The sequence below is a fragment of the Rattus norvegicus genome, chromosome 12 (genome assembly GCF_036323735.1).
Source record: "Rattus norvegicus strain BN/NHsdMcwi chromosome 12, GRCr8, whole genome shotgun sequence".
NCBI lineage: Eukaryota > Metazoa > Chordata > Mammalia > Rodentia > Muridae > Rattus > Rattus norvegicus.
In genome coordinates this window covers 48,739,348-48,758,507 of record NC_086030.1, presented here as the reverse complement: position 1 = coordinate 48,758,507, position 19,160 = coordinate 48,739,348, and the positions used below count along the sequence as shown (strand labels likewise).

Genomic DNA, 19,160 nt, shown 5'->3' with positions numbered 1-19,160 from the left:
AGCACCCTTCAGCACAGGGATGCTCAGACTCCACACAAAGCTGCTGGCTCAGCACCGCAGAGTTGGCTCCATCTTTCCCTCCTGGGCCTCCTCTGGACTCCAGGTCCCCTCCTTTCCCTTCCTCTCGGCTCTGCCACCCCTATGGGTCTGTCCCCCTGGATAAACATTCTGCCCGTGAATACAACCATCCATTATCCCCCCTGACAATTAGCAGCCTATTAAGGGTGTCTATGCAAATGAGCGCTAATTGACCCGTGACACAGCGGAGCCTGCAGGAGAGCGATGGTTCCAGATGGCTTAATGATAGGGGCCCCCGGGCCCTGCTCTACACAGCTCTCTCCTGGGGAGGAAGGGAGTGCTGCTGCGGGCGGGCCGCTGCAGAAGGCAGCCAGCTGCCTGATAGGAACACAGATGGGGACTGGGTCTCAGTTGGGTCATCAGAACCACTGGATAGGAGATAACTTCCGCCTTGTCTGTCGGTTGGTCCCTCCCTTCCTAAGGCTTCTTACCTTCCCAGGCCTGCACTGGCAACTGTGTAACCATCCTGTCCTAGGGGTGGGGAAATATCAAACAAACTGTTGCAAACACTTTGAATTGCAGCTAAAAAACAAAAGACCAAAAAACACAAAAAGGAACTGTTGCAAACACTTTCCATCGCAGTTTAAAAAAAAGAAAAATCAAAGGAACTGTTGCAAACACTTTCCATTGCAGTTAAAATAATGGTGTTATGGGACACAGGGCGATGTTTCAATCCACCCTTGCATGCTGTGGAGACCAAAGGAACCAGCTCATATGTTGCCTGGGACATTTGTCCAGTCTTTGGGTTAGAACATCCAAAACCCTCTCGCCTAGCTGTTTGAAGTGTGTGATGAATCGGCGCCAACCACGGTTAGGTTAATGTGCAAACGGTCATATTTGTTGAAGCAGCAGGTAGTCAGGAGGCACAGAGCTATCCCCTGTTCCCCCTGCCCACGCTGTCAGCACCAGTGGGGTTCAGACCTGGTTGGACCTGTGGTCATTCGTATATGCTTCCTTTCATCTTGTTCCAGACTTCAGGACTGTACTCAGTGTCATGTATGCTTTGGTTCTGGACATAACTCCACATGTATGTGCCATTACAGTATCAGCTAGACTGAGCCATCACCCCCAAAGTCCTGGGCTCCACCAGTCCTCCTCCCCATACCTCACCCCAGCGGCAGGTAACACCCACGCCATTGCTGTCTCCGTGATGCCGTCTTTCCCAGAACTCATGGTTGGAATCACACATGAGTTCTTTTTCAGTGCTGAATCATAGTCCCCTGTCTGGAGGTCCATCTGAGTTCAGCTGCTGTGGGCGAGTCCTGAAGAGGACCACAGTGTTAGGTGGTGAGTGGGCTAGGAGGCCATTGGGAATGTACCCCTCTCCCGTGGACTTTGAGTCATACAAGGGAAGAATAATTATTCACTAATGACATTATGTACTCTCCCGTGGGGGCGGGAAATGCTTGCAGATGCTAGCACCCAGGGCACTCTAACTCAGAAAAGTGGAACTTTTTGTTTTCTCTCTCTCTCTTTCCTTTCAGACACTGGTCAAAGCCAGACACAGGTTTTCTCACTCCTTCCCTGAAACTGTCCCCACCTCTCATCTGCCAAGCCCATTACTGGACCTGCCAGCCAGCTTTCTTGTACCCTAACTTTAAAGGACATAGCTATCTCTGTCTCTCTGTCTCTCTCTCTGTCTCTGTCTCTCTCTCTCTCTGTCTCTCCCTCTCTCCCCTCCTTACCCTCCCTCTCCTCCCTCCCTTCTCCCTTCCTCCCTCTCTCATCTCCCTCCTCCAGGCAGCATGTTTGGGTTTCCTTTTGGGTCTGTTTTAAAATTCTTTTATTAATAAAACTAAGAATCCAGAGGGCCTCAGTTCCCCCAGTAATATGGCCCTCAAATGGAGACTTCTCCAGTAACAGTGGCTGGGTCAGATGGAGGAGAGAATGTTGGATTTAGGCTGCTGCTCTCCGGGGACCCTGAGCCCTTGCACTATGCGCAGTGCTGTGTGCCGAGGACAGTGTCTGAGTACCTGGAAGCATCCAGGTCCAAGGCTTGGCTCCTGACTCAGTGTCCCCTTCGGCTCATCTGTTTTCTCCCTCGCTCTTCTCACGGGGACTGACATTTGCTCTGTCTTCAGACAGCCAGGCCCTTACGAGGCTCTTGAATGCCCTGCCTCAGTTTCCCTGCATTTAAAGGTGTGTGGAGCAGAAACTGGAAAGCGGGATGTAATTATTTGTTGTCCCGGCTGAGAGTGGCGAGAACTAAGACTCTTTTTTCTGCGTCTCCATCTTGGTGTCTCATGTTTTAAGGATGTATTAAGGGCGGCACAAAGCTGAGCTTACCTGGAATCTAGCACCCTGGAGGTGGGAGCCGGAGGATCAGGACTCCAAGGCCATCCTCGGGTCCACAGGGAGTTTGAAGCTAGCTTAGGCTACGTAAGACCTCACCTCAAAACAAAACCCAGGGCAAGCCGCATGGCTCTGCACTTTCTGCACAGCCCAAGCCTGGTCCCTGGAGCAATCTGTGGAAGGGAGAAAACCGAGAGAGTTGCCCTCTGACCCCGCCACACATGTTGTGGCGCTTATGTGTGAGCGTGCATGCACACATACACGATAATAACAGATTAAATTAAACTCTAAAAGTAATATGAGATGAAGCCAGTGGATGCACACAGGGTAGGCCTATGAGACAAGCTGTCCAGGGTGGACAGAAACTCCTCCTGGGAGGCACACTCCTCCTTCAGCCAAGGGCTCCTGCCTTTCATCTCCTCAGTGGGCTGTGCTGTCAGGAGGTAGGAGATGACCCAGATGGACTCCTCCCTGGCACCGAGAAGACATTGTCTTTCATCAACCATGTTTCCCAGCAGCTCTTTTTTGGGCAAACTTTGGTCGTAGGTTTAGTTGGTCCCTGGATTTGTCTAATCCCCCAACTGCCTCTGACCCCAGGTCAGGCCCTGACATGTGGAAGGAAAGCCCAGCCTCTTCCCAGCCTAAAAATTTCCCTCCAGTTACCCTCAAGAATCTGGGGGGAGACTCTTTACTCCTAAAGGAAGGAGCTACAGGGTGAGGAGCCTCATTATTTCCCTTCTTGCCGGGCAGGTAGCCCCTACCCCAACCAGTGCCCATCTCTTACTTGGCAGCTCAACCCCTAAGTTGTTTCTAGTATTAAAAAAAAAAATCTGCATTCAGTCACTCAGGGGCTGCTGTTGGACACACTGACCCAAGTCCTGGGCATGCCCAATAAGGGAGGGACACACTTTACAGATGGGGACACTGAGACTCCAGAGATCCCCTGCAAGGAAGAGCAGGGAGCATGTGGGCCATCCTCGCCTCAGTGAGTGCTAACCTCACCCGACCCTGACCTTTCACCCCCCACCAACCCCCACCCCCACCCGTGCTTCATGTCTCTGTGACTGATTTCACCTCATAAAGAAACAATGCTGCCCAGGGAGGTTAAGACTTGGAGGTGCCAAGGGAGGGAGGACATTAATGTGCTGGAGTCCCCAGAAAGAGGAAAGGGTTTCCTGCAGGAAACATCCATGGAACTGTGGGTGTATCCGTGGGCCTGGGAAGATTTCAGTCCTGCCTCAAAGGTTGTGAGGAGAGAGGAAAATGTGGGGCGCAAATATAAGTCCTTTAAACATGGCACCCAGAGTGAAGTAGATGTTCATTTGGCGGCTAATTCTCCTGTCCGCTTTGGGGGTGGAGTTTCTGTCTGTGAGAGGGAGGAAGAGGTCTTGGGGAGAGATGTGGGGGAGTCTTGGCAGCTCCAGGAGGCAGAGAGGTGGTTCCTCTGAGGACAAGGTACTGCAGCCTGGGAGGTTTCTCTACCCAGACCCACCCAGTGACAAATAATACAGCATTGCTGCCCCCTCAAAACCCCAAACTTCCACCCCCAAGGCTGCCTCCACCTGAGCACAGTGGTCCTTGGTACAAAGACTTGATTTTAAGTTGAGCGCTGGGGCGAGGGACAGCCCCATCTTTCTTCACCCCTCCACTGCAAACAGCCAGGGCCAGGGGTGGGGTTTACACTATACCAGGTGGTAGGGCTAAGACTCTAGGATACTTTTCCTCTTAGCCCTAACATGAGGGTGTGGGTAGGAAGTTTGCATCTGTACCATCCTCCAGAAGGTGGGGTGGCACGGCCCCTGCTCTGTGTCCCTCTTCCCTGAGTCTCCTACCCCCACCCCCATGTCTGTCTCCTGTCAGCTGCTGATGAGTTCAGTGTGCCCAGATGCCCACTTGGCAACCACTTAAGGGAAAGATGTGTGGTAACATAAAGAACATAGAGGGGGACCCAAAGAGCCAGATCTAGAAACATCACCGGCGAGGTAAGGGCTGCGGGGATCGATGGTGTGTTCCTTGATAATGTGGGAAAACAGCTTCCTGGTTGCTCACATGAGGCGGGGGTGGGGTGGGGGGTGGCAGCCTGGAGTGTAAGCGAGGAGTGGAGGGGAGTCAGAAGCTTGAAGCCGGTGGAAACAGGTGTCTCTCGCCACTCAAGCGAACCCAGGTGGGCTGCTGGCCAGGGCCACACTCTGCCCTAAAGATCTGTGATCTGTGAGGGGGATCCCTCAGAGTGCCAGAGCGACTCCTGGCTTCCTCTCTTCGTGGCACATAGGGGTGAAGTACATGGGCTCCCATGAGGCACCTGCTTCAAGGTGATCTTCCTACAGTGCGGAGTGCGCTGGAGATATGACTTGATTGGAGGGGTGGCTCCCAGCGAGCAGGCAGTCCTGGGTTCGTCTCCAGCGCTCCTTAAACCAGGTGTTGTGCATACCTGTAAAGCAGCATTTGAGAAGAGGACACAGGAAGATCGGGGGTTCGAGGTCATCTCTGGCTACACAGTGAGATTGAGGCAGCCCAGGTTGCATGAGACACTTCCTCAAAAGGGGGGAGGGAGGGGCTAAACTGTGATCATGAAACTCACACATACACACTCAAACATACACACTCACATGCATGCATATTCACACTCACATGCACATTCATACACACACATACATACACACACATGCACACGCACACTCATATATATATGCATGTTCACACTCACATGCACATTCATACACACACATACATGCACATACACACTCACACACATACACATGTATTCACACTCAGACATGCATGCTCACACTCACATGCACATTTATATAAACACATACTTGCACATTCATACACACACATACATGCACATGCACACTCACACACATACACATGTATTCACACTCAGACATGCATGCTCACACTCACATGCACATTTATATAAACACATACTTACACATGCACACTCACACACATGCACACGTGTTCTCTGCCCCTAGCAGGACCAAGGCAGGAAGGACTGCTGTGTCTGGCCCCACCCCACTGTTCTCTGCCTCCTGACCTGGCTCTTTCTCAGCTCTCCCCTACCTAGAGAATATCTGCTTTTCCTAGGCCTGCTAGGTCAAGGGCTGCTACCTAGGGAAGCCCTCTTTGATCTCTGTCCCCAGGCAGCTGGAGATCGTTCAGTGCTACAGAGCCCCATACTTCCCAGGACTCAGCAGGGTCCTCAGATCTCCTGATATGGTAAGTCCAAATCTGGGACCTCGTTGCAAGGGCTCAAGGGCTCCTCTCTATCATGTGCTTGACTTATGGTCCCTAAGCAAGAGGCAGATGCTGGGTAGGAATATGTCTGAAGTCCTGGGGTCCACACAGCCTCCTACCATTTACCAGCTGTGTGTCTCAGAACGAGTCCATCAATCCCTCTGACACTAAATTCCCAGCTCTGTAAGAGATGCAGAACCTTGCAGAATCGTTGTGAGAATTAAATCAGAGTGTATGTGAGTGAGTGTGCATGTGTGAGAGTGTGTATTGTGTGAGTGTAGGAGTATGCATGTATGTGTGTGAATGTGTATATGAATGTGCATGTGATTGTGAACACGCATGTGTTTGAGTGTGCATGTATGTGAGTATGCATGTGTGTACGTGTATGCATGCATGTGTGAGTATATGAGTGTGTGTGTATAAGTGTGCATGTGAATATCAACATGCATGTGTATGAGTGTGTATGTGGGCGTGCATGTGTGTGAGCGTGTGCATGTTTGTGTATATATGTGAGTGTGAACATGCATGTGTATGAGCATGCATAAGTGTGCATAAGATCATGCCACAGTGCGCATTAGGAGGTCAGAGAATAACTCTCATGAGTCAATTCTCTCTTTCCATCATCTGGGTTCCTGGGGATTAAACTTGAATCAGTGAGCTTGGAGGCCACCACCTTTCCCTGCTGAGCCATCTTCCTGGCCCTGTTCTATTTAACTGGAAGGACAGATGGTGCCTGGCTGATTGGAGAGATGGATGGATGGATGGATGGATGGATGGATGGATGGATGGATGGATGGACGAACAGGCACAGTTATGGAAGGATGGGTGCGGGATGGATGGGTAGGTGTCCTGAAGGAAGATGACAGACAGATGGATAAAAGGGTAGATGGCTGGGTGGATAAACTAATGGATGTGTAGAGGTTGAAGGTGTCAGATGGGCAGACGGATGTTTTGTGGCAGACGTGTGTGGACTTTGTGCCATGCTCAGTTATCAATTCCACATACCTCGGTTGGTGTAGTAAGTGCTGGGTCTCAAGGAATATGGTGGCAAGATACCACCCAGAACCTCAGTGAAACTCCTGAGCTGCAGTGTGGCTTGAGAGGCCTTCCCAGAGCCTCACTTCCACTGGTGAGGGACAACTGGGTGCCCCTTGCATCGGCTGAGAGCATCCTGTCGCCCCCTGCTGGTGGCAATATGAAACGGCATTGCCCAACAGTTTACCCAGTTTATCGGATCCAAGGCCACCTTGTGACAGACAGCAAAGATGTAGTTGGAAAGTCAGAACTTTTCAACACCTCCCATGGAAATTTGAGTTTCTAACCATCAGACCCTCCTTGGAAAGCCCTGACCAGGGGAGGCGGCCGCAGTCGCTGGAAAGAGATGGGCTGCTCTTGCTTTGAGGCTTTCTCTGAATTGTCAGGCAGTGTTCAGAGTGTGTGTGGAGAGACAGTGTCGAAAAGGTTAAGAGCTGTGGTTTGGCCAAGCAAGATGGCACTCACCTGTAATCCCAGCACTTGGGAAGTTAAAGCAGAAAGAACAGGAGTTCAGGGATAGCCTCAGCTACAGGGCAAGTTTGAATCTAGCCTGGGCTACATCTCTTAAAAAAAAAAAAGAAGCCCTGGTTTTAAATTGCAGTGCTACCCTACTCCTCCTGGAAGCCCTCCCCTCCCTCACCTGTAAGACAGGAGAGGATAAATGAAACTATATTCTAGAGGGGACACTTAGCCCGGAGCTGGCCACCTGGAAGCCTACAGCCAATGCAGATCGCATGGATGTGTGGCTTACTAAGCCTGCTTCCCTGCCTTCCCATCTCCCGCTCAGGCAGAGACGACACCCGTAGATTTGATTTCTGCCTTAGAATGCAAGCCCTTGGGAGGTATGTTTTATCTCCGCACCTCAGCTGTAGCTGGAACACAGCCCAGCCTCCTTGAAGGAGCCATAGGAATGAATTTAGGCTCAGCATAGTCTCTGAGGTTTTCTTTGGACTTATGGGAACCCACACATCCATGCAGGTTTGATAAATATATGCAACACTTGTGTAGAATAGGGGAGCAAAGTGACTTGGACCTCTGCCCTGCTGGTGGCTTCTGCATACAGATTGAACCAGCCATGGGTGGGAAACAGGGGAGGGGGCAAGCCTGGGGCTAGGGACATGGCTCACTTGGTAAAGAATTGGTAAACATGGGGACCTGAACTCAGATCCTCAGCAGTGGGATGGTGGAGGCAGGAGTATACATGGATCTCGATCGCCAGGCAGTGTCTGCCAAACTAGCTTCCAGTTTTATAGAAAAGACCCTGTCTCAAAACACAACAGAGGGGATTGGGGATTTAGCTCAGTGGTAGAGCGCTTGCCTAGCAAGCACAAGGCCCTGGGTTCGGTCCCCAGCTCCGGAAAAAAAAAAGGAAAAAAAAACAAAAACACAACAGAGAGTGACTGAAGAAGTTACTCAACATCAACCTCTGACCTCTATACACACACACATACACAGAGACATAAGCAGGCACACACTCATAACACACATACGTACACACACAGACAGAGACACATACACACATGCATACATACACACACACATACACAGAGACATAAGCAGGCACACACTCATAACACACATACGTACACACACAGACAGAGACACATACACACATGCATACATACACACACACATACACAGAGACATAAGCAGGCACACACTCATAACACACATACGTACACACACACAGACAGAGACACATACACACATGCATACATACACACCAACTCATACATGCATATACATACATACATACATACACATGTAAACATACATATACATACATACCAGAGACATACGAATACATATACACAGACACATATATACAGACACACACATATATCAAAGATACACAGGCACACACTCATAACACACACAGAGACATACAAATGCATACATAAATATACACGTACACATACACCAACTCATACATACACACACATACATACCAGAGACACACAAGTACATACACACAGACACATGCATGCCACAGACACACAGAGACACACAAATACGTACACACGAACACACACATGCACCCTCTGGGTCCATACTGAATGTACAGAAAAGTCCTTTTTTGCCATTATTTTTTAAGTACTTTGTAACAACAACCCTGAGCACTGACACTGTATCAGGTATTCTAGGCCATGTGAGAGGTGTGTGCAGATCTGAAAAGCCCCAATCCCACTGAGGCCTGCTGAGAGTAAAGGCAGGGTTGTGCACTCCTGGAGCCCACGTGGGGCCTGCTCTCAAGACACTTCCAGCCCCTCTCTGGGCCTCTGCATACCCCCTTGAGGTTGCTTAGGACCTCGTTCCATTTCGGACTTCAGAGGGGAGCCATCATGAGTGTGTCTGATGTTTTACAGGTGGTAGCCCGGTGGCTTGAATCTTGACCAGATGGAGTCCTTCCAGCACGCGTCCCCAGAAGGTGGCACACAGCTTGGTCACCCATTGGAGATAGAGAAGAGGCCAGCATTTAAGCTCTCAGTGAACTAATCAAGATCAACAGCAACCCAAGAGGCTGAGAAGGGGTCAGAATAACATCGCAGACGCGGGGCTCCCTCCCCCATCCCTGTCACCAGAGTTCCTTAGCCAAACTCTGGGTGAGGAACAAGATGTAAGGAATGGAGACCACATCCTGTAAGTCCCCTCTCTTGGCCCCAGGCAGCGCGCCTTGACTTTGGGATTCCAGCAACCGTTGTCCGTGTCACCCCTGGACTCAGCTGGGCGCTGGCTTCCTTTCCTGCTACATTATCTCTGTGGAGGGATCAGCGCACCAAGCCTTTGCGGTTTCATTCCTGAGGAGTCCCCAGAAGCCACGCCCTCCGCGCCCCTTCCCAGCCATCCACCCAGCCTGCCCCGAGCCAGTCCGTAATGATCCTGCTATGGCCAAGCTCTGGTTCAAGTTCCAGCGGTGTTTCCGGTATTTCCGCAGGAAGCCCGTGCGCTTCTTTACACTGCTGGCTATCTACCTGACCGCCGGGAGCCTTGTCTTCCTGCACTCCGGCTTCGTGGGCCAGCCTTCGGTGCCCCAGAGCCAGGCCAGCCCCGCAGCGGGGAGCCCGGCGGAAGGAGGAGCCGAGCTGCCTTTCCTGGGTGACTTGCACCTGGGCAGAGGTTTCCGAGACACCGTGGAGGCCTCCAGCATCGCACGGAGGTTCGGACCCACATTCAAGGGCAAGGACACCAGTGAGAGAGCCAAATTGGGCGACTACGGAGGAGCCTGGAGCCGAGCCCTCAAGGGGAGGGTTGTTCGGGAGAAGGAGAAGGAAAAGGAGGAGGAGAGAGGTAAGAGCCTAGGGGGCTTCGGGGTTGCGGGGGGGGGGGGACACAAATGTAGAAATAGCATCCACCAACTGGTCTCAGAGCTCCGGAGCACTCGTGAATGTAGGGAATTGGTCCTGTCATCCGTAAGGAGTGAGTCACATAGATACTCCTTAATTGGCGAGTTCCACTTGAACCCCACACTTGCCTTGGTTTAGAATCCCACTGCTTGTTAAACACACAGAAACTCCAGAATCGGCGTTCCAGGGCACAGAATGTCCCAGGATCCCTTGTGAGCACTTGACATGTGCAGAATCAGCTCTATGTTGTAAGATAGGGAGGCAGCTGGGCAGGGTGGTGAATACAGACATTTCTGCCCTGGGGAGGCTAAGCTGGGAGGAGTCAGAGGCTAGCCTGCGCTTTATAAAGAGACTGTCTCAGAGCGGGTAGGGGGACACCGGGAGCCCAGACTTAATGGTAGCTACTTAGCAAAGTGAAACTAAGGCCATGCTAAAGACTTCTCCTCCTGTTGATGATACACTAACACTGCCCTGGGGAGGGGAGGAGTCAGAGGCTAGCCTGGGCTAATTAACAAGCCAATGCTCCAGGTACTAATACCGCCCTGGGTAAATTCCATTGCCTTGCATTTTCTCAGCCTTCTCCACCCAAAAGGGTTCTGATTACCTGTACATACCACAGGCTAGACCTGGATACAGGTGAGCCCATGCCTGTTAAACAGATGTGGAGGACTGGGGGTGGGGGTGCCTTAATTAACAGAGCACTTCCCCAGCATGCACAACCCCCAGGCAGGGTAGTGCACATCTGTAACCCCAGCAGTACTGAGGTAGGAATGAGACTCAGAAGTACAAGGTCATTCTTAGCTACATAGAGAATTGGAGGTCAGACAAGGCTAGGAGACCCTGTCTCACAAACAAGCAAATGGGACTGGACAGGTGGTCCAGGAGGTCAGAGATCAGATGTGTACTGTTCTTACAGAGGACCTGAGTTCCATTCCCAGCACCCCTGTCAGGTGGCTTATACCTGCTGTAACCCCAGGTCCAGGGGGATAGGGTGCCTCCGGCACGTAGCCATCACCACACGAACAGATAACTTAAAATAAAATCAAGGACCAGATGTGGATATGGGGGATCTCAAGAGGTAAAGATGCCAGTCCAGGGCTTCACAGCCCTTGTCAATACCACCTGGGGTTTAAGTACCATCTGCCCAGATGCCTGGTCCTCTCTGAAGGTCTCCTCATGCCACTGGCAGCTACCACGAGACCAAGCAGGCTGGAGAAAACCGCCATAGCTACAGGAAACCCAGTGAGCATGGGGTGAGAGGATTGGTCCCACAGCCTTTGTGTGCCACTGTAGGAAGCCCTTCTCCACCCCGGGAAGGCACAGGATTCACAAAGGGACCCATCCTAGCTGCCCACAAGACTCATACCATCTTCTCCTGCGAGAGAGCCCAGAGCTTACAGAGATAAGAAGACAGAACAGGCTGGGGACGTTGGCCTAGGATTCCAGCCCCACCTTAGCCATCTGTGTGGCCCAGACGATGGCTTGACCACGCCTGAATTTCCACACCTATCTCACAGGCCTAACAATGGCTCCCTTTCAGGCAGACCTGAGAGCCCAGTGAGATGTGGATCCAGCAAGGACCTGGCAATGTGTCTGGGACAGAACTGACAGTTAGCAATGTTCAGGAAGAACCCCCCGGGATCTACTCAGGGAGCTGCCATCTCTTAGCAATGAGAGGCTGCTCTTTCCGTGTTAACCACTCAGATTCCACCCCTGGCCACTCCAAACGCTACCCGGTTCTTTCAAAGTTCCCCACGTCCCTGCCAGCCTGCTCCTTAAGCTCTCAGATTCCCTCCCATGCTGCCCCCTTCTGTCCCAGCTGTGGGGCTGTGCAGCTGTGCACTGAGCTTCTTCCTGCTCTCTCTATCCCAGGAGCTCAGTCTTTTGCCCTATTTACTCCCCCACCCCCACCCCATCTCTCTGCACAGCTCCTATTTTGGAGCCTCCGCCTCCCATAGCCACTCTCCAGAGTGACCTAACCAGTTCCACCCCGTGCACGGTCACAGCCACACTCTGTATCTTTACACCACAGCCATGCACACACCACAATCCAAAGACGTTTTGGTTGCACAGCTGGGTCTCCGCACGCTGTGCTCCAGAGGGCGGGGGTATTTTCCAGTCTTTGCCAGCTCAACCTGTCAGCACCTGGGACAGCGCCAGGTGCCTGCTCTGGCTGCACCCAACGGATGCCGAGTGGCAGAATTAGGTAAATGAATGTGGGGCTCTCCCTCTGCCAGGGGACCTCTAGATTTCAGCTTTGTCCCGCTCCAGTGCTCTGCTGCTTCCGAGTCTGGTTCAATGTGTGTCACAGGTCATGCAGTGGCTCCTGTGACAGTGGATCTGTGTGATGATGTATGTCCTTGTGGGTTGTGAGAATCAAATGCACCGGTCAGTTCTCCATTAGCTGAGGGTTCATACCCTGGGATTCAGCCCACCACGGACAAACAAACCAACAAACAAAAAAACCAGAAAAATGCATTTGTAAGGGACACACATTGCCTTTCCCCTTGTATTTCCAGGGTTCACACTGCATTGGGGCGGTGGGGGGTGGGGAACTAAAGTCATTTAGAGAGAGAACTGCTGAACATGAGAGGGAGGAGAGGTCTGAGTTCTATGTAAATGCTGTGCTTTGTTGGGGATGCTGGACCCCATCACAATGGGAAACTGAGAGACCATAGCATGGTCTCTGTGGCTGTCAACAGTAACATTGCTGTTTACTGAATGCCCGCACTCCATGCTGGTGGCTGTTTATTTCCTGCTCGAGGCTTAGAACAGAGCGGTCCATGCATGTGCCTGGCTCACCTTCTGGTTCCCGATGTCACTTAGTAGCTGCCCCTCTGTTAGTACTGGTGCTAACCATGGAATGGCCGCTGCAGGCTGGACCATGTAGGGTTGATTCATTGCTTTATTTAACTATTGCCATTCCATGGATTCGAGGCTGTTTCGGTCCATATCGAACATGGTAAGACTGAATCCAGAGAGCAGTGGCTTGCCCTGGTTACAGAGATCTCTGGACAAATGAAGTCAGTGATTTCCAAAGCACGTGTGCCGCCTCAATCCTGGGCACAGCCCAACAGTTGACCTTATATGTGTGCTATGAACTGAAAAAAGAAAAAAACACATAGGAAAGCAGCTCCAAGCTCCGGGCTCTTGGCAGGCAGCCCCAGAAGCAGGCGGCATCATTAGGAAAACGCATCCTGTCTGTTGATCGATTTATTTGAGGTTCAGCACCTTAGATCGGCACTACCAAAAATCAAAATGGATTTCTGACCGGACACGGAAGCCTGGCTCCCTCCCAAGCTCACAGTGCCCTGCTGGATGTAAGCTGTGGGACCAAGAGCCTGGCACTGCCTGTAGCTATGCACACGCATCGCTTCCAACAACCCCACAACAGCCAGTGAGTGACTTCACGACTCTGCCTAACCAGGAAGGGAAGAACGTAGAAGCAGAACCCTAAGAGACAACGCCTGATGCTAGCTGCCATGTGCACACACGTGTGGAAGTATTCACCCCATACAGGTGTGTGCGTGCACACATACATGAGCACTTCGATTTACACACAAACATACACACATGTTTACACACAGGAACATCTATGCATGTGCACATATACTGTGAACATGCATACACTCAATACATATGTGTATATATTCTGTATGTAAATGTATATGCACACATCTCTGCCCTTCACTTTCTTATCTATTCCATCCGTATGTGCCAAACACTCTCCCGTGTCCTCCTTTCATTTGGTCACATGGTCATCTTCTTGGCCACATAGACATCTTTTTTTTTTTTTCTTTAAGATTTTATTTTATGTGTGTGAGTACACTGTCACTGTCTTCAGGCACACCAGAAGAGGGCATCAGATCCCATTACAGATGGCTGTGAGCCACCATGTGGTTGCTGGGAATTGAACTCAGGACCTCTGGAAGAGCAGTCGGTGATCTTAACTACTGAGCCATCTCTCCAGTCCCAACATGGTCATCGTCTCACAAGGCCCTCATCCCTGTTGGTTTGGGGCTACCTTCCTCAGGTTGACCTCATCACCTCCTGACGGTCACAAGGCCCATATTCTGAAGCATTGGGCTTAAGAATCTGGTGTCTCTTCTTGGGCAGGGGCTGTGAGTGAGACAGAACTCACCTGGAGTAACCCAGAGCAGAATTTTTGATCCTGCTTGTCGGAGGAGGGAATGACGTCTCCAGGAGCCCAGCTCTGTGCCTACGTGCTACAACCCCAGACCTGGCTAACCTTAGCACCGTGGGATACCTCAGAATCCTTCCACAGCCGTACAGAGAAGAACACGCAGACCTGCGTGTGCCCAGCCACTCTCTTAGCAAATGGCCTCCATCAGAGAGAGGGAACTTCTGTGAAAAGATTAACGAGAGCAGAAGGAAAAGTACGAAGAGAGAAGAATTCGGTGCAGGGGAAGAGATCCTCCCGTGCTGGGTTCTGGGCTGGAGATAAAGTCAGAGCTACTTCCTGGGGTCCTGGAGATGTCAATGGATTGTGTGAACTCAGCCATAAATCCCCCCATTGTGTGGCCTGTACCAAGGTTCCTGACTTTACATACCTGACCTGACCTGCTTCTGAGAGATTCTGCCTGGGAAGGAGGCCGGGAAGGACCCAGTGGTCAACAGTCACAAGGCTGGGCTTAAACTTGGCAATGCTGTGACATTCCAAGGTTAGAAACCAGATAGGCTGGCAGGGAGGAGCCAGCAGGCCCTGCCTTGATGTTGGCTTCACTGGGCAATGTATATGACATGTCAATGTTCAGTGTCTCCAAAGGACCTTGTGTCTCCCTTCTTTTGACAGATAAGGGTGTAGGCACTCAGGCGTCCCTTCAACAGATGTCTTAGTTCGGGTTTTATTACTGTGAACAGACACCATGACCATTGCAAGTTTTATAAAGGACAACATTTAATTGGGGCTGACTTACAGGTTCAGAGGTTCAGTCCATTATCATCAAGGCGGGAGCATGGCAGCATCCCGGCAGGCATGGTGCAGGAGGAGCTGAGAGTTCTACATCTTCACCCAAAGGAAGGCAGGAACAGACTGAGCATCCTCAGGCAGCTAGGGGGAGGTCTCCAAGCCCACCCCCACAGTGACACACTTCCTCCAACAAAGCCACACCTTCTAATAGTGCCACTCCCTGGGCCAAGCATAGGCAAACCATCACAGATGTGTATACAAGCTGTGTGGGACATCTCAGTTTAATACTCGCTTGGGGAGGGCCAGATGGAGTCACACAGCATTCAGTACTTCAGATAGACCCCTGGGCTCCCAAATCTCTGAGTTCCATTACCCCCCACCCCTACCACCATACTGTACAAACAGAAAAAGGAGCATTTTCCATAGTGAATGTGTCCTTTCAAACTAAAAGTTCAGGTTTGAGGGAGAAAGATGTGTGATCCAACCCTGACAGTCACCATAGGAATGCTCTTGGGGGCGCTCTCTCTCTCTCTCTCTCTCTCTCTCTCTCTCTCTCTCTCTCTGTGTGTGTGTGTGTGTGTGTGTGTGTGTGTGTCTATCTCTGTCTCTGTCTCTCTCTGTCTCTCTCTCTCTCGCTCTCGTCCTCTGTCCTGGTGTTTGAGCAGAATGGAGAAACCCCCAAGGTCCTGCCTCAAAAGTGGTAGCTTTGGAGATGGAGCTGGGCTTGAGTTTGGTCTGAGACCCTCCTTATGAGTGAATTCAGCAAATCTATGGGCCCTAGTCAAGTGATAACTGTGTATGTGTCAGGCCCTGGGTTTTACCCAAAACAGAAATAAACAAAGACTTAGATGCTCGGTCCTTTAGCAAAGACCCAAATGAAGCGTGTGGGTGATCCCGCTCTGTGCCCTGCAGCACCCTAGCAGCTGAGATTCTGTCTGAGGCAGGAGGTGTTTAGGATGTTCAGGAAGAACAAAGGCCAGCAGGACCCTCCAGAGCCATCACCAGTGACAGACTTGTGGGACCAGGGCAGCAGTGTTCCCTTTGAAGTCCAGGCTGTTTTCTGAAGAGCTATTACCGCTGTTGTGTGAAGGAAGTCCAAGTTGCCAGGATGAAGACTGGCGTCCAGCAGAGTAGACAACAACTGTGCATGGTGGGGAGGATCCTCCTGCAAGCTCTGCTCCCCAGCACAAGGACAGGAGTTCTCCTCTCACTTAACCCCGGCAGCCTCCTAGGCAGAGGAAGTGCAACTGTCATTGAGGTTTTCCTGGTTACTCCCTGGGAAGGCCATTTAATCCCAGGACCTGACTGGATCCATCTCTTCAAGGGAAGGGCAGAAATAGCCAGTATGGGTCCCCTAGACCTGCATTCAAATCTTCATTCAGCTTTTAGCTCCAAGCCTCTCCTCTCTAGGCCTCTGTAAGAGCAGGAGAAGGCCAGGTCTTTCCAGTGCACAGGCAACATCTCAAACATCCAGAAGAGGGATCTAGAGCCCGGCTGCATGCATCTAGCTCTGTCTTTGTTTATGCACGCGATGTTACCCTGGACACCCAGAAGTCCCCATCTCCTTAGACTACAGAGTAGAGATAATATCTTCGCAGAGTCTTGGTGAGGATTCGGTGAGTGATGTGTATGAAGCACTTACCATAACTCACATCTCGATGTTGGGAAAGGGTTAAGAAAAAGCTAAGAGGTTTTGCACAAACTGTAAGGTGCTGTCTTTGTGTATGAGTTCCTGCCAGGCACCAAGGGGAGTGTTCACAGTATCAACACTTAGATATCGTTTGAAGTGCCTCTTGGAAGGAAGCAAACACCGGAGTCCCCCGGAGAGACAAACTTCAAAGTGTGTAGCCCAACCCAGAGAATAGCCACCGTCTTGTTCTGCTATCCAGACCCTTGTACCTTCCTGAGACATTCCACTCTGGCCATTGATTGGTGATTTCATCCCCAGTGTAAGGAAAACACAGTCAAGCCATCCAAGCCCCAGAGACCAGAGCTGGGGAGTAACCACCATGTGAAGTGAGGCCAGAACCTTGAACCGCCCAAGTGCAGTGAGACCCTTGAGGCAGGCCATAAAGGAATGGAAGGTTCCAGACTTTCCACAGCCACTAAAACGGGCCTTGTAACCCGAGTGTCCGAGTGTTCAGTGTCACCAGGAGACCCTGAATGTGGTGTGGTCCAGGGAAAGGAATCCTTCCTGTGCCCTAGTGTCTTCAAGGTCTGCAGCCTCACCCCAGTAGTCCCCACTGCCCTGACTGTCCAACACCCAGAAGTCCCCATCTCTTGCTTGTGCACCGAGGACAGAATTGGTACTTCACACTTAGTAAAGTCACACAGCCAGGGGCACACATGCCGCCTCCTGCAGCCCTCTGGCTTCATCCTCAAGTTACCTGACTCTTCCTCTTTCCCTACAGCCAAGTACATCGGCTGCTACCTGGACGACACCCAGAGCCGGGCCCTGCGAGGTGTGTCCTTTTTCGACTACAAAAAGATGACAGTCTTCCGTTGCCAGGACAACTGTGCTGAACGGTAGTGCCCCATACCCCAACACTATCACCATATCCCCAGACGTGTCCCTTCCAACCCTTTCTGCCTGGTGTTCCTTCAATAATGTCATTTGCCTTGGCTTGTCAGAGGATGAACAGGGGAATGTAGAAGGAAATGGTCATGAGAATGATTGACTAGTGTGTATGCATGTGTGTACACATGTATGTAAATGTATACATGCATGTTTTTGCACGTGTGTATCTGCATATGTGTGCACATGCATGTATGCACATAAGCATGTGTGCACACAAATGTATATGTACATGTTTGTGTATAAGTGTCTGCATGTGTGTGCACATGCATGTGTGTTCACATAAGCATGTGTGTACACATATATAAATGCATATATATGCATGCATGTTTGTGTACATGTATGTCTGCATATGGATGAACATACGCACATGTGCAGATAAGCATGTGTGTACACACATGTAATCACATACATGTATGTTTGTGCACATGGGTCTACATATGTGTGCACATGCATGCATATACACAAAGATTCATGTGATGGGAGTATGACCACACAACTGTATGGAGTATGCCAAGGAGCAGGCTTGTAACATATGGTGTGCGTGGTCAGCTGGTTACATGGTTGAGCTTAATCTGGACAACTGATTGTCTCTGAGATGTGGTGGTTGTGTGATCACAAGTCTTCGCAGTCCTCTTGCCTCGAGCTCTGGAGTCACGGGGGTTACAGGCCTGCGCCATCACACCTGGTTTTAAACTCTACCTCTTTTTTTTTCTTCTTTTTTCTTTTTTTCGGAGCTGGGGACCAAACCCAGGGCCTTCCGCTTGCTAGGCAAGCGCTCTACCACTGAGCTAAATCCCCAACCCCTAAACTCTACCTCTTAAAGAACGCTGTTTACAAACACCCTGTGGACTTCCAGCTCTCCCAAGCCAGGAGGACAGCTGGCATACGAGCCCCTTCCCTTGTTCTAAGGCCTCTCTAGAACAGCGTTCCTCCTCCTCAGCCTTCACCCCTTCTGGCTCTGAGGTACAGGCTGTCTCCAGTTTCAGAACTGACAGCATGGCACTGCTGCTTCTGTCAGTGGGTTCCGTGGTAGGAGAGGGTCTAGAGGAATGTCTGAGAAGCAGGAGTCTGGGGACAGGGACATGGCGGCAGGTCTTAAGTGATCTTCCAAGATGCCCAGTCATGTCAGCTGCTCTTGCGTCATCTTCTAGGGGGAGCAGGTGGATGGGGCAGGGCTAATGTCACCAAGTCACTGGGGTGTGTACAGCCATAAACCTGGTGGTTCTGCCTGTCTCCCCAACACCACATCAGGATCTGGGAGACAGCCATTGCCACCAGCATTTTCTCTGTCTGTCAGGCTGCTCTCTGAGGAGCCCTCATGGCTCTGGGAGCACGGTGGGCAGAAGGCTGGCAAGGCTCCCCCTTCCCCGAATTCTCAGCCAGAGCCCGCAGCCTCCTTCTGTGTGTTTAGACCGGTGTCCACCAAGTGCCCTTTTTAGGAAAAGATTCCACAGCCAGGAAAAAATAGCACATCTTTACAGCCCCCGGAATTTTGTTTGGCTTTGTTTGGAGGAAGAAATTTTCTTCTTGGCTGGGTATGCGAGCTTGGTCCTGCAGCCAAAGATCTACAAGTGCCCCCGCCCCTCCCCCTTCGCCAGGGGCCTGGCAGTGAGGTGATGGGTTCCTGGAAGGCAGGGGTTGGGTTCACTCAGAGGTGGACAAG

General features: G+C 51.2%; 1 protein-coding gene across 2 annotated transcripts in view; it reads left to right on the top strand.

The window, feature by feature from the left end:
- The window catches only part of Wscd2 (WSC domain containing 2), a 94,388-nt gene that overhangs the window by 42,936 nt on the left and 32,292 nt on the right, over positions 1 to 19,160 (top strand). Inside the window, exons 2-4 of one of the 2 annotated variants that reach the window (XM_063271546.1) lie at positions 5,517 to 5,592; positions 9,012 to 9,933; positions 17,331 to 17,445. In XM_063271546.1, coding sequence (XP_063127616.1) covers positions 9,531 to 9,933; positions 17,331 to 17,445 — 518 coding nt within the window. In that variant the 5' untranslated portion in view covers positions 5,517 to 5,592; positions 9,012 to 9,530. The remainder of the gene's footprint in view (positions 1 to 5,516; positions 5,593 to 9,011; positions 9,934 to 17,330; positions 17,446 to 19,160) is intronic. The other variant, NM_001271178.2, reaches the window with a different exon arrangement.